The 15,674-nt window shown below is 45.8% G+C and overlaps 1 protein-coding gene across 5 annotated transcripts in view; it reads right to left on the reverse strand.

Annotated features, from left to right (window-relative positions):
• Nucleotides 1-15,674, reverse strand: part of LOC147025873 (hematopoietic lineage cell-specific protein-like) — an 83,081-nt gene that overhangs the window by 26,234 nt on the left and 41,173 nt on the right. For all 5 annotated transcript variants that reach the window (XM_085880783.1, XM_085880782.1, XM_085880781.1 and 2 more), the window contains 4 exons: nt 7,101-7,230; nt 4,547-4,657; nt 4,351-4,405; nt 4,058-4,168 (listed from right to left, as the gene is read on the reverse strand). In XM_085880783.1, the coding sequence (XP_085736909.1) occupies nt 4,058-4,168; nt 4,351-4,405; nt 4,547-4,657; nt 7,101-7,230 (407 nt within the window). The remainder of the gene's footprint in view (nt 1-4,057; nt 4,169-4,350; nt 4,406-4,546; nt 4,658-7,100; nt 7,231-15,674) is intronic.

Below are 15,674 nucleotides of genomic sequence, written 5' to 3' on the forward strand. Positions count from 1 at the left end.
TTCAGCAGCAGCATTTCCACAAGCTTTGAGAAGTTCAGCACAGATGCCACAAATCCCAGGAGCTTTACCCCATTTCAACCAGTTCACTGCAGCCTGTGTTTCCAGAAACGAAGGTGCATCACAGTTGCTTGGAGCATCAGCAATAGGGACAGTAACATCCCTGACATCCAACTCAACAGCTGGTGGATCAGCCTGGTACAGCTGCTCAAAGGGCCTTCACTTCAGACTCCTCTGTCAAGAGCCCACCACCCTCTGCTCTAACTGCAGTACACCGAGGGACAGGCTTGGAGGAACACAATGTGTGAATTCTCCTGTAAGCAGGAAGAGAATCACTTAACCACAAGTGATGCTCTTACCCCTCACAGATTCCTCACACATATGCCTCCTTGTCCACCTTCAGCGCATGTACAGTTTTCGCCTCAACTCCCTGAACAGCTCAGCTCTGCCATTAAACCTCTCTCTGCAATTCTGTTAAATGGTATCCAGCATCCCTTGAGAGACAAAATTCTTTTTTGTACCACGGGGAGTTCAAAGACATCCACTGGCAACATCAAGGATGGTGGTCTTGAAGGCACTCCACAACTCTTCAGGATTCCCCAAAGCACCCATCCAGCCGAGGCTGGGATGGTACCATTCTCCTGGATTTAAGCTGCACCTTCAGAGTTCCTCCCACAAGCATGTGGTCACCAATCAACAAGCACATGGTAAATCTCTTTTGCCACATCACCAGCGTTGGAATACCAAGTCCAGCGATGAGCTTGTGGGCGCTGAAACCATGAACCAACCACCCTAAGTCCATGACTTCTTGCAAAGTCAAGGAACTTAGGTGCTATTCTGCTTCACAGTTCCAGACCCAAGGGGATAAACGCATGTCTCATAACCATCCCCATCAGTTCCAATCGATGCAGTAAAATCCCCCAAGACGAGAAGAACATCTTGCTCTTCTCTCCCCCATCTCCCCCAAGACGAGAAGAGCAGTGAGGTGGAGCCGCTTCCGGTTATGGTGGCCGGCCCATGTGCTGGCCGGGGCCCAACCAGAGCGCCCGATTTGGGTGACGACATCGCTTCGGTTTGTTTCCCTCGCCCCGCACCACAGAATCTACAAAAGGACGGGTCACGGGGTGGTTAGAGTAGTCATCATCATTCCAGAAGAGTAGTAGTCATCGTTCAGTAGTAGTCAAAATTCAAGAGTCATCGTCGTGTCGTTCGTGTGTCGTCGTTCCTGCTTACTCAGTCCTGACGATTCGTCTTCCTCACCTTGGCCTGGAATTCATCTTCAATCATTCGCCTGCTGGCTCCGCATTCTTCACCAAGTCATTGCTGACTCCGCCTTCTTTACCACTTCTCCACCCACTTGCTTTGGACTCCGCCTCTCTCTCCACCCATTGACTTTTGACTCAACCCAAGTTCCTCCCTGCACGCCCGACGGTCGCGTCTCATGCTCTGGACCGACGCTAGCTGCACGAAGTGCCACGAAGCAAGAGACGACATGCCAGCTGTCAGGGAGGTTTTGCCCAACAGAGCACCCCCCCCCCCAAAAAAAACGTATTGGTGGTGCGATCGGGCAATCGTGCAAGGTATTGCGAGACTGTGAGCTACATCTCCTCTCCTTTTTCTTTTCATCAACTCCTCTTCATCGGTGTGTGTGTGTGTGTGTGTGTGTGTGTGTGTGTGTGTGTGTGTATATGTGTGTGTGTGTGTGTGTGTGTGTGTGTGTGTGTGTGTGTGTGTGTGTGTGTGTGTGTGTGTGTGTGTGTGTGTGTGTGTGTGTGTGTGTGTGTGTGTGTTGGCACCTGTCCCCATTTAAGTTAAGAGTGTACAAGAATTATATCAGGATAACTCTGCTCTGTCTGCTTTTGTAAGTTGCTTGTATATTGCCGCACCTCTCACATTTCTTCCTATTCCTGCTGCAGACAACAATAAACAACATTCACTGTGCCAAATATCTTTCCTCGCCTGCCTGTAATAAATCTTTGTAGAAATGTTCCCAGCTCGTTTTTGTCTGTTCTTTCATTGATCCAACATGGTCCGTATCCTAACCTAGCAAGGACTTTATTCCCGATGATCCATTCCTTTTAGCCGGTACGTCTTTGGCAGTGTAGCTCGGCTGCATCTGATCCGGTTCGGACAAGGCATACCGAGGGCATGTACCCTGGTAATTAGATCATGTGGTTATATTTAGGTAACCAGATTAATTCGACGGAGGATCCTAAGTCACGTGGTTGAGTTATTGGCATTCACGGTTGGTTAACGACATGCGACACATTCACGGTCAGTTAGCGACACGGAATTATCCATGTGCGACGGCCTACAATTCTGGGGAGCCTGGTGGGAACCTGAGATAGCTTCCCTCCCCCCCCCCGGTGGTCTTCTCACCTGACCCCCGGCCCGCAACAATACGCTCGTTGACCGGTGTTACTTCAATTATCATTGGAGTCAGCTTATTGGACACAGCTACAGCAAGCAACTCCTTGGGCATGGTAACCATCAGAGCAACCAGACCAATAGGAGATGTAACCACCTGCCATGATTTCACCACTATCCGGTGTCCAAACCTCAGAATGCTGCAATACCAATGTTAAAATGCATGAGCTGAAATGATAACAAGTCTGAAGACGACGATGGTTCACGAGCGGTATTTCACGATGTAGATTGTTTCAGAAGTCAAGGATGAGACAATGTGATAATGTTTGATCAAGTTATAGAAATGATCAACATGATATGGTACAAGTGACAGGTTATTAGCTGCAAAATGTCGAAAACCCAGTTTCATTCAACAACTTTAATAATTTGACCCTTGCATAACCTTTAAAGGTCACAAAACAATGTTGTGGTCATTAAAATAAGGAAACAGGATACGTGCTATAGCTTAATGGAGTTAGTTCGTCGAAGAAGGTCGAAAACCCGGTTCGATTCCCACAACTTTAAAAATTTGACCTTTGTGAACTTTAACGGTCAAAGGTCAAGGATTATGACCTTTGGTGCAAAACTTCCTCTGGAACGTTCCAGGAACAATATAACATCATATAGGCTATATGGCATTTCGTACTCCTCAGATTATCCAGACTTTGATGAAATCAGCGTAAAAACAAACTTGAAGGGGGCGCCATGGGCAAGGTGTTCGAGATAGAGAAAAATGGTTTCAAGACTTTAGGTGGGGAATGACCTCAAGATTATGCATAAAAAATATTGTCATCCTCGCTCTCAAAGTTTGGGCGGTCGTATGATTTTTATGTCAAAATTCGCAATTTTCTAAGTTCGTGACCTTGTGACGTTGACCTTGGGATGAAAATGAAAAAAAAAAAATCAAGCTCCGTGGGGCTATGCAGGTGCCATTGGGCTAACCAAATACCGAAACCCCTGTCAGATTTGACAAACCCCCTCGGGGAAGATGCAAATTGAAATCGGCTACCCCCTAAAAACACATGTTTTTTGGGCGTGGCTCTGCCCATAATGGGCGCACCTCGCCCATTCTCAGGAAAACACAACGAGATCATGATATAAACCTCCCACCAAAATTTTATCAGTATCGGATCAAAACCCATGGAGCTATGTTCGGGACAGACAGACAGACACACAACAATAACGAATATAGTAGTCACATATTTTTTGGTGAAAATATTTTTTTGTGAACCAACTTATATTTTTTGGTGAAAATATTTTTTCGTGAACCAACAGAGACAGGTGATCATCCTCTCTTCGGTATAGGACATTCCAGGCATCCGTCTGAAGGGACCGCCTCAGGTTAACCTAAGGAGACCTCGGTCTGGTGAATGACACATCAGCACAACCCTGACACACACCACCGCAATCTGACCCGGGAAGTTTACCCCGTGGTTTTCCTCCTATCATCAAAGAGTGGGTGTCCCAAAGGATTTGCCCAAACCCTGTGATCAGGTGAGCTGCCCGACGAAGGGCAGATGCACAGGGGGTACTTCCACTGAATGTGTTTTCAGATTTCTTTGCGTTTTACAAAAATACACTGGACCTTTATCTGTTTGAAGTGGTAGGTGTGGTGTTTGCATGTAACTGTCAAGGTTGAAAACCTTTTTGTTACCTGTCTGTGACTGATGTAAAGCAGCTTCCTCCTTGTGCCCCCAGCCAAGGGCACATTTATCCACATGCTCACTCTGCACCCCAAACTTACCACCAAAACCATGCGAGTAATCTGTGTTAGCCGTGCAGTGAAAACAATCAATCAATTAATATGTTCTCAATGACAAATACATGCACAGACACCGATTTTAGATAGATAGACTTGTGCAGATGCACAGGCAAACATCTACATCCTTTGGCAGCTCCATGTTCAGAAAGCAAAGACCATCGATGAGAGAAGAGAGACGAGCACACCTCTTTGTGAAGCGTGACTTTCCGTTACACCTTTGTAGTCAAACCCAACGGCACTCTGTTAAGAAAGAGGACAACGCAAGAATTAATGATCGCCCCGAGCTTGCTCTCTACAGAACATTTTTATGATGAGGTGAAAACGAGATGGGCTACATGTCTGCACCATCAGGGTAAATCCATGCCTTGGGCAAGTATATACCTTGTCCACGCGGTCTTTTTGCACACCGTATTTTCCACCAAAACCGAGAGCTGTGTCGGTCTGAGATGAGTGTTGGGACACTTCTCCTTTGTATGTATGATCCACCGCGGACTGGAGGTAAAACAGACTCTTTATTTAACAAAGTATGCTTTGTAGCACCAACAAATCTATGCAGAAAGACACGTCAAATATAAATGAGAAAGACACTGGGTAGAGCGCATACCTCCGCCACGCAATGCCTGATCCAGGAGAACATATTGGACCCAATACATTTTTGAAATATCATGCGATACAGTACGATATCGTTTTTAGCCTTATCTCTCAATGGAGAAGAATCACTTTTAAAAAATTAAATAATTCTCGTTTCCAGACCTGGATTCGGATCTGCACCAAATCGAATCAATTCGTCCTTGCAACACACCCAACCTGTCCACCAAGTTTCGTTAAAATCAGTGCACAACTTTTTGAGATATCGTGCTATATATCGTTTTAGCCCGATCTCTCAATGGTGAAGAATCACGTAAAAAAATATTATAGTAGTCAGATCCGCATCCGGATCTTCACCAAAATCAAATCACTCCGTCCTTGTCACACACTGAACCTGTGCACAAATTTTCATCCGGATCCGTCCACAACTTTTTGAGATATCATGGACACAAACAAACAGACAAACAAACAAACAGACAAGCCGGTAGGCGGCGATGGGTCGCCGAGCATGGAAACTATAAGATATATAGCAAAATCGATGTCAAATAGTGGATAGGGAATCACCTTAAGATTATGCATATCAAATCTCATTCAGTTCCATCTCCTGATAACTACTCGGTATCCATTTGAATGAAAAGTACCGAAAATGCGGTTAGAAATCGGAAATCCCCAAAGTTCGAGGGGGTGCTGTGGGTGAACAAAGATCTAAATCGAAAATCCGGCTTGATCGTTTGTGCACAATGTATTCCAGACGATTAGTGTGAATTTTCATGACCATCCGACCATAACCCTAGGAGGAGTAGCATTTGGCGTGAAGGCACCTCCAGCTCTCGCATATTATCGATTTTTGCACTAATTGACCTTTGACCAATGACCGAAGCAAAATCGGTCAATATGTCCTGAGACAAAGTTGTAGTACTCATTGAGTACCATGAACCTGCAAAGTTTCATTCGTATCAATACACTAACCTGGTCGCTAGGGGGGCCTTCAATTTTCGCCAATTTTTGCGCATACCATAATTGTAGGGGGTGCTGCGGGTAAAGTATTCCATATATCACAAAAACAGGAATATATTTGATAGAGCATCATCTGTGGATCATTTGTGCCAAATTTCATAACCCTACGTAGGATAATGGCTTTCGGAATTGATTTTGCATGAACGGTACCGATTTTGAAGGTTTTTCGGTTGTTGCTGGGGAACCAAAGCGTCCCTAGCAACCATCACAATTTCCAAAGCACGAGGTCATAAGATGTACCCACCACCCGAGTTTGGTCAAAATCCGCCCACGTTTACTACCAATTATGCTGATTACAAATGAACAAACATCCAAACAAACAGACAGAATTACTGACAATAAGGGTCACCTATTTCAGCAACCCAACAGAAAGTGGTGAAAACATAACCTCCTTCACCTTCGGTGGCGGAGGTAACAAGGAGAGTATTTTAAAAGGTGAATCTATAATTACCTACATCCCCAAAGCTGGACGAAGGTTATATTTTTGCCCCTGTCTGTCTGTGAGCAGGATATCTCAAAAATTAATGGATGGATTCGGATGGAATTTGATGGACATGTTGGGTGTGTGACAAGGACGAAATGCTTAGTTTTTGGTGAAGATCCGGATATGGATCTGAAAATTTTCAACTGATTCTTCACCATTGAAAGACGGGGCCCAAAAACGATATATAGCACAATTTTTTTTAAAGTTGTCTTCTGATAATGACCAAATTTGGTGGTATGGATGAGTTGAGGAAGTGACAAAAATAAGGCAAGCTAATTAGATTTTGGTTAAGGTCCAGATGCAGATCCGGCCTAATCAGTGGGATACAAAAAGTAGACGGTTTGACCTGGCAGAAGTATGTGTTTTACCGAGTGCCGTTCTCGTTCAACACTGTATTTCTACCCTGTTGGACTGAAACCAGAACGAAATAGGTAGACTACACAAGTTGACCGACTGACCTTCTTCCTGTGAAATCCCTTGCAAGTGCAAACTTTCCATGCATCCGAGCTCTTTATCCCTTTTTTCCTCCAACCTCATGTGTCTGTCTCTTTTCCCACTTTTCACTCCTGTGTTTCTAATCTCGTCTCATTCCCTTGAGATCCCATGTCTGCTTGTTCCGTGCCCCTTGCCACTCCAGTGTGAGTATTGTTTACTTGCACCCTCTTTCATTCAGCTGTTAAATGAGCCTCGGTATCTGTACCGAAAGCAATCGGTGCACAAGATGTTTCCTGATGACATGGAAAATGCTGTGCACAGAAGCGTGACCATCACGACCAGCCTAACTCTTTCCACATCCGATATGATCTCACCCGCAGGTATAAATGTTCTGCGGATATAGGGCATTACCTTATCCATTCGGTCACGCTCCACTCCAAAGCGGCCACCGTATCCAAGAGACGCTTTAGGTCCGGCCTCAAAGCTCTGCTTTTTGATCTTCTCATGCTCATTGCTTACTGCATTCCGCAACTTGTCGAGGCTGCAAACAACGTACAGTGACACTAAGACTCAAAATCACTTCAGCAAAAACGTAAGATGCCAGTTAAGAAATTTTGGGGAAAATTATTGAGTCGTTATTCATTTATGACCAAATGCTTTGTCTTTACTTCATAATTTCATGGTGATGTGAGCTTTAAAAAAAAGAAAAAATAGCAACCAGTACACTTTCATCCTTATACCATGGTTACTGTGCAGTGATGTCAACTTGTACCAAAACCTACGTCTTTACTGCCCGATGGTACATGAGTGTAGGCATGGTTTAACATGCTCAAATGATACTATAGCAGCATTATCAGCAGCCCTCTTGCTATAAATTTGGTCGTAGTGAGGACAGTTGGATGGACATTAAACTGAGTGTACCATCCACGAGCATTATTAGTTGGTGGATGTTAAAGATCCCACGGTATATTTTGTAAAGAGTGGGTGAGTTATCTTTGGCACTCTGAATAAATTATTAATTCCTACCCAAATTACCTTCATCAGGCCTGGTCAAATGGTTTCTGTAAGCATTAGGCCATAAACAAGATGGTGGAAATAAATGGGGCTGTGACATTAATAGTAGTAGTTTAGTCAGGCAGCTTAGGACCAGATGTGAGAATGATGTGGATGTTCCGGACAAAAGCACAAAATTTTTTCCATTTCCTTAGATTTCAATTTTTAATAGGAACCACTTTCTCAAGATACAGTATGGTGGCCATCTTGGATTTCCAAGGACAAGAAGAATTATGAGATGCCAGACAGCTTCACCAATAGCCTGGTGTTGGCGCAGTGGTTAGGGCAGCGGCTTGGGATCCAAAAGGTCCCGAGTTCAAGCCCCGTTGGGCCACTGAATTAATACACCAGGGGGTTGACTCAGCCTGTCATCCTTCCGAGGTCGGCGAAATGAGTACCAGTGTACTGGGCCGGTGTATACCCTGGTTAAAATAAGTGTACCATATCCCTGTGTCGTAAGAGGTAACCAGGGTTGCGTCAGGAAGGGCATCCGGCGTAAAACATGTGCCAAATCACTATGCGGATCATACGGATGATGAGGAGAAGAAGAAGAAGAAGAAGAAGAAGAAGAAGAAGAAGCAGCAGCAGCAGCAGCAGCAGCTTCACCAATGTGCCAGCTGTGGCTCTGAAGAGAGCAAAAGTGTCAGTCCCCAAGCTATCAAATGCTTCAGCACCAAAAGATGGGCAACTTGCAGGTGCACAACTGAAGCAGAAGAGCTGGCTGGAGCATGCTGATAAAATCCTGGAGGAACACGAAGTGGAAAAGGGTGACACTGTCTTGGTCAGCGTTGCATTCCTTCCATGCCTCCTCTTGTCCCTCTTCTATGAGAAGGCAGCTACATCAGCTATGGTCAAGCATGGAATGGATGTGGTGCATTGGGCTACAGAATTCCTCAATCCTGGATAAATGCCAGTTATAGCCTTTGATGCACCACTCCATGCACTGGCCAAGTTCACTCAGTGGAACTTACCTGACACACATGGGGAGGACAAATTCATCGTTATGTTTGGTGGTCGACACATAGAAATGGCAATATGGAAAATGTATGGTGACTACTTGGATGGATCTGGCTGGACCACGGCTCTGACTCAAGCATGGTATTGCCTCATCAGGCACTGCCCACTCTTTTCTGAAGACCCTACATCTCACCAGAACAAGGTAAGCTCACCAGGTGACTGCTTTGGCTCTGGAAAAGCTACAGCAATATGCTTTCCTCAACACTGAAGGACCACACAATGATGAAGCCAAGGAGGCATGAAGGCAGGAAATGGTCCAAAATAGTCCAACATTTCAGTATTGGGATAAAGTTCTAAACATGGAGCTCAAGGATATCATCTTCATCACATCACACCACAAGGAATTTTTTCCTTTGTACGTGGAAAGCCTGAAGGCATTGGTTCCATGGTTCTTCGCTTTAGACCACCACAACTATGCACAGTGGCTCCCATTACACATCCGAGACATGGAGAGTCTACCAGCACCTATTCTCAAGGAATTTGAGGAACATGGTCACCAAGTTATCCATAAAACCACCAACAGTTTCTCAGCCATGCCAATCGACCAAGCGTATGAGCAAAACAATGCAGTGGTCAAGGGCTCTGGAGTTGCAGACGGTCTGAATGAGAATCCTTCAGCCTTCAGGAAGTGGATAGTCTCAGGGCCCGAACAAGCAAGGTTACTCAGGGCCCAAATAAGAGTGCAGTCATCATCAGGAAGGGGGATCTTCCATGTAGAGAACATTCAGGGAGCATGCTCTGAGTCTGGCTTATGCCATCAGTGACCTGGGAAACCCTTTCCTTGATGACACTGATGAGTTACTGGCTCGAGACACAATGATTTGGACGAGTCTGTGGTGAACATGTTGTGAACAGTGCATGGAATAGGGAGGGATCAGCATGCCAAATATGACAAAGAAGTGATAATAGACTACATGCTCAATTCATGAGCACATAAAGAAGAATGCTCTTCCTCTTTTCAGATGCCCACATCCAAAATGCAAGATGAAACAAGCAGGGAAGATCTCGTTGCTGGAGAATGATGTTGCTCTCTTCTCTCACTTGTATATTGTAATGCAGCAGAGGGAGAGTGATATGAGTGTATTCTTCAAACATGAACACCATCCATTTCCCACTCCACTCTTTGATGCTGAATGTCAGGTCAGATTAGATCTGTTCCCTTGTCAGGTCAGGCCAGATCAGATCTGTGACTTGCTACAGGTATCAAGTAAACCTGTACGAACCTGTTTCGTGGTCCGGTTGGCGGAGACTAAACCGTCTCCCCAACAAGTTTCCTGGTGAGGAGGGTGAATGATATGGATACCCAGCAGGATTAAAAACAAAATCTGTCAAAGGATGGAGGAGCTCCTTGTGAGCCAATGGCCATCCATATCTAGTGCCCAACTGTGTCTTCGGACGTCCTCCTGCAGTTGGGTTACTTCTTATTCGGAGGTTGGTCGCAGGATTTGCGCTCCGGCCACCGTAAAACCCTTTATTCCACAAAACATACGAAAAGCACAAAAAAATATGAAAACCCATTCCGTGGGAGTACCTCCTGTGCAGGTGCCCTCCACAGGGCAGCTCACCGGATGACGGAATTGGAGCAAAGCCTTAGGAACCCTCAATCTTTAATGATATGAGGAAAAACATGGGGTAACCTTCCGGGTCAGATTGCGGGAGTGTGTGTCGAGGTGGTGCTGAGGTGTCGTCCACCAGATGGCGGTCTCCATGGGTGAACCTGAGGCGGTCCCTTCGGGTGGGTGCTTGGAATGTCCTATCCCTAAAAGTGGATAATCACCTGTCTCTGTTATCATCTGAGCTCAAGCATTTGGAAATCAGTATTGCGGCACTCTCTGAGATTCGGAGACCAGATTGTGGCGAGATCATGGCGGGTGGTTACACTTGTCTGGTCGTAGTCTGATGGCTCTGGTGGTAACCATGCGCAAGGAGTTGCTGGAGTTGTGTCCAATAAGCTGACTCCAATGATAATTGAGGTAACACCTGTCAACATTACAACCTGTTAACAGCTTATAATGAGACGGAGGATTAATCACTCCTTGGGTGTCATTTCCCTGGTCTCTGTTTATGCTCTGACTGAGGCGAGTGATCTCACCATGAAGGAGGCATTATATGCCATGCTCGAGTCTGTTGTTGATCAATGCCCCACGCGAGATACTCTTCTCGTCTTAGGGGATTTCAATGCATTGACTGGAACTGGTAGGGATGGTTATGAGACATGTCTTGGTCCCCATGGGTTTGGAACTGTGAACCAGAATAGCAATAAGTTCCTTGATGTTGGAAGACGTCATGGACTTAAGGTGGCTGGTTCACGATTTCAGCACCCGTACGCTCATTGCTGGACTTGGTATTCCAACACTGGTGGTGTGGCAAAGGAGAATGACCACGTGCTCTTTGAAGATTTGGGGAATCCTGAAGATTTGTGGAGTGCCTTCAAAACCACCATTCTTGATTTTGCTGGTGGATGTCTTGGAATTCACCATAGGGTAAAGAAGAATTTTGTCTCTCAAGGGGCACTGGATACCATTGACCAGAGTTGCAGGGCAAGGCTGAATTGAGCTGTTCGGGGAGCTGAGGCATAAAACTGTACGTGCGCTAAGGGTGGACTAGGATGCCTATGTGCGAGGAAACTGTAAGGGGGGGAGAGCATCAGCTGTGGTCAAGTGATTCTCGTCCTGCTTACAGGGGAATTTGCACCTTGCATTCCTCCAAGGCCATCCAATGTCAGTGTACTGTAGTTCGAACCGAGTGTGGTAGACTCTTGACAGGGGAGTCTGAAGTGAACGCCCATGGGCCAGTTACTTTCGGCAGCTGTACCAGGCTGATCCACCAGCTGTCGAGGTGGATCTCTGGGGTATTACTATCCCTGTTGCTGACACTCCAATCAACTGTGATCCACCTTCGTTTGTGGAAACACAGTGCGGTGAACCGGTTGAAATGGGTAAAGCTCCTGGGATCTATGACATCCATGCTGAACTTCTCAAGGCTGGTGGAAATGCTGTACTCATGTCGTTGCATGCAGTTCTGTGCTCTGCCTGGAACACAGGCATCAGTCCAACTGACTTGAAGAGGGGCCTTGTTTTTCATCTCTGGAAAGGAAAGGGTGGTCGCCAGGACTGCAACAACTACAGAGGGGTGATATTGCTCTCAGTGCTCTCAGGTTTTTGCTTGGATAATTATTGATAGGGTTCGCCACCATCTGCTTGAGCACCAGCGTCCATAGCAGTCAGGCTTACACCAAATGGGTCAATGAATGACCGTATTCTTGCTCTTCGGGTCCTCTCCGAATACAGATGAGACTTTCAGGGGCTGTTTGCAGCCGATGTTGAGCTCTGCAAAACGTTTGATTCAGTGAATCGGGATGCCATCTGGAGGATTCTTGGTCTTCATGGGGTGCCACCAAAGCTGATCAATCTGATGCCTGAACTATAGTCTGGTACTGAGAGTGCTGTAAGATGTGGTGATACCATGTACGACTTATTTCCAGTTGTTACTGGAGTTTGTCAGGGGAGTGTACTGGCTCCCACACTTTTCCATACTTGTATGGACTGGATTATGAGGAGGATGTCAGAGAGATCAAGCTGCGGTGCGTCGTTTGGGAATGTCATGATCTCTGACCTTGATTTCACAAATGATGCAGTCATCTTTGTGGAGACTCCAGATATCCTTTTGGGGGCCCTTGAGGTGCTGCTGCTGAGTCGTAGCTGCTGGGATTATGGGTTTCTTGGGTCAAAACTAAGATCCGGCCTTTCAATGACATCTTTGATGCTGCTATCTTGTCTATACCTGTTTGTGGCAAGGATGTTGAGGTCATGGAGAGATTCACTTAACCTTAGCAGTGATATTCATGTCTCTGCTGGCTGTGAGCCAGAGGTCAAAAGATATCTGGGTCAGGCCTGGGGAATCATGGATTCACTGGATCATGGTGTGTGGTGCTGCCGGTACCTGTGCAGGAGGCTGAAAGTCTGAGTCTTCAGATCGTTGGTGCTTCCAGTGTTGCTCTATGGATGTGAGTCTTGGACTCTGACCATGGATCTGAGACAGCGATTTTATTCCTTTGATACCAGGTCTCTTCGGCCAATCCTTGGCTATCGCTGTTCGGACGTTGTGTCCAACAAGCAGTTGCGAAGAGACTCAAATGAGATTTGTTACTTCCATAGTCCGTGAGCGTCAGCTGTGGCGATATGGACATGTCTCGTTTTTCTGACGCTGATCCTCCTCACCAGATTCTCTCAGCGAGGGAGCCTCATGAGTGGAGGAGGCCAATGGGCCAAACACATGCCTGGTGGTTGCAGCAGGTTGATCAGCATCTCAATGAGATGGGGATGGGCCAGGCATCTGCCTGGGGGATGGCCAGACGGAGGCCCCTGGAATACCGGCAGAAACTGAACGCAGCGATGCGCTGCTCCAGCGCATCCTCCCATACCTGACCTGACCTCTGATGGTGGAAAATTGAATGTGGGAAAGAAATCTGATCGACTGAACATTTTGGTTCAGCACCACCTTGAAAGATCCTCCCGATTCCTTTGATGTGAAGCTTCTTGAAGGTGCTAGCTACTGTGGTAAACTTGTTTCCCTCCGCCAACATTGTGACATTTGATGAGTATGCTGTGTCTTTGTTCCATACATCATGAAACAGTTGGAACACTCCTAAAGAGTTGATGTGGTATGGTACACATCCACATCAAATAATCCACAAGAGAAAAGTGAGGAAAAGGTATTCGGAGAACGGTTGCTGGTAAGAACAAGCTCCCAGGAAACTGGGCTGACTTCTTACATGATCCAACCAACAAACACGACCTTTTTCCATTCCTCTCCAACAAGACAGCCACTGTAGACTGCCCTGAAGAAAAGGAAATCGGCAATACATCTGGTGCCACAGCCATTCTTCGAGGAACTGTTCGTTCAATGCTGCCATGTGACCATGAGGAAGCAGATACCGGGTTACCAATTCATGTGCAGGATCAGGATGCCATACTGAACGGTTGTACCAAGTGTCTGGTGTGAACTGTTGACACAGATGTACTGGTCATCCTCATTGGCCAGTTCCATCATCTGATCACCTTGGGTCAAGATGAAAGCATTTGGGTTGCCTTTGATATGGTATCTCCAATCAATAAAAATATCATATATGGGGGAGACTCACCCCCAACGTGATCTCATGAACATTCTGCGAGCTGGACTCTGGCCTATCCTGATATACTGTGCCTTCACAAAGTATTCATCCCCACCCCCTTGACTTTTGTAACATTTTGTTGCTACAACCTGAATTTAAAATGGATTCAATTTAAATTTTTTGTCACCAATCTACACAAAATACGCCATAATGACAAAGTGTTTAATATCCTCTCGTATACGATGCCATCCACCAGCACTTCCAAATCAGATGCCAGGAAGGATTCGGAGCTGTTCCAGTTTTTCTGACATTAACTTCATGTTTTCATGTCACTTACACAAGCAGCATGGGTTCAACCACCCAAAGTGGTCTGAGTCGGCAGATTGCGGAGTAGCTGACTGCGAATGTACTCTCCGTAGCAAAGTTTGAGGAAGATTGATGAGATAATCTGATCGGAGCCTGCGCTGCTTCTTGACCTTACCACGCATTATGGTATTCTTAACACCGGGAGTCATTCTGATGTTATCATCACGTTTGAAGAATGCCTCATTTTCAGTGTAGACTGTGTTCACAACTTGAGATATTTTCCAACCAAAATCATCATCCGAACATCATCTCCGCTGAGAAAATTCCAGCTACTCTTGAGCAAACTTCTTTCTTACTTTAGCTGACACAAACATGCAAAAGCCCTGTCTCTGGCGTTCACTCTTGGATTCTTGGAATCGTCTCTTGATATCTGCTGCTAGAGCAAAATGGAACGTGAGAGCTTTTCTCACTGCCTTTCCAGGATTGGCAGCACCACGCCAGTTTCTCATCAACTTCCATGTTTTTGAAGCATGGACATGGTGTGGCTTTACTGGTCTCTTGCTGTTGGCGACTCTTCAACCTCGAAAGCTGTTTCTGTGGACATGTCAGCCACCCTCTTTTGTTTACCGCTTATGATGTCTTTTTGGTAAATTTGCTGATTCGATCCCACGTATTGCTCACGACGTGGGAGATCGACATTGCGTCGTGCCCAATATTGTCTCTGTTTCTCAGCATTGATCATCTTCATTGGAGCCATACCTGGTAGAGAACATACGGCCAGTCAGATCACCAGACTAAGTCAAATTAGAGCATTCTGGCCAATCACAGCGCAGTAAGTCGCAAGCTCAGCTCCGATTGGTCTTGGAGCGAATAGAGACATCCAATGGAGAAGCGAATGTACCTCACATGCATAGCCAGAAATGCATACATTATAATAACATAGTTAATGTTATTGGTCTGTATAAACGAACATTAAATCAGCAAAATGTACTGTTTTGGTCACGAGTTGATGCTGCCAATGTGTCACTGGTGTTACAAATTCCAGTGTTAAATCAGTGACGTGTTACACCGTTGATGTGTGGGCTAAAATAACGTGTTCCCAATGACGTCATGGAGAGATAGGGTGACTGGCATTTTTTGTTAGCACAACAGCAGGTGTTTTCATGTGTATATTAATTTTGAGTTGGAATTTCCTCTGTTTACTTCAAATAGATACAACACCAGTGACATTGAATAAACCTAAGCGATCATTTCTCGACCCTCCATGATGAGAAGGGAAGAAAGTTTCCACAAACTCACCTTGCCGTCTCACCAGCTGTGGCAGGTTGGATAGTGCTGTCATCTGGTGGGAGAATTGCAAATGACAAGGCCTTCCCTTTTCTTCAAGCCCGCGTGAAGTCATGGGTTACACCAGTGACACAGAATCCATGGACAGTGATGAAAATTACCAGATATCAAATGACTCATGTGCTGGACAGGATATTTTGCATGTAACA

This window comes from Eptatretus burgeri, chromosome 5, assembly GCF_056783735.1.
Source record: "Eptatretus burgeri isolate ZD-2024b chromosome 5, Ebu_testis_v1, whole genome shotgun sequence".
Taxonomy (NCBI): Eukaryota; Metazoa; Chordata; class Myxini; order Myxiniformes; family Myxinidae; genus Eptatretus; species Eptatretus burgeri.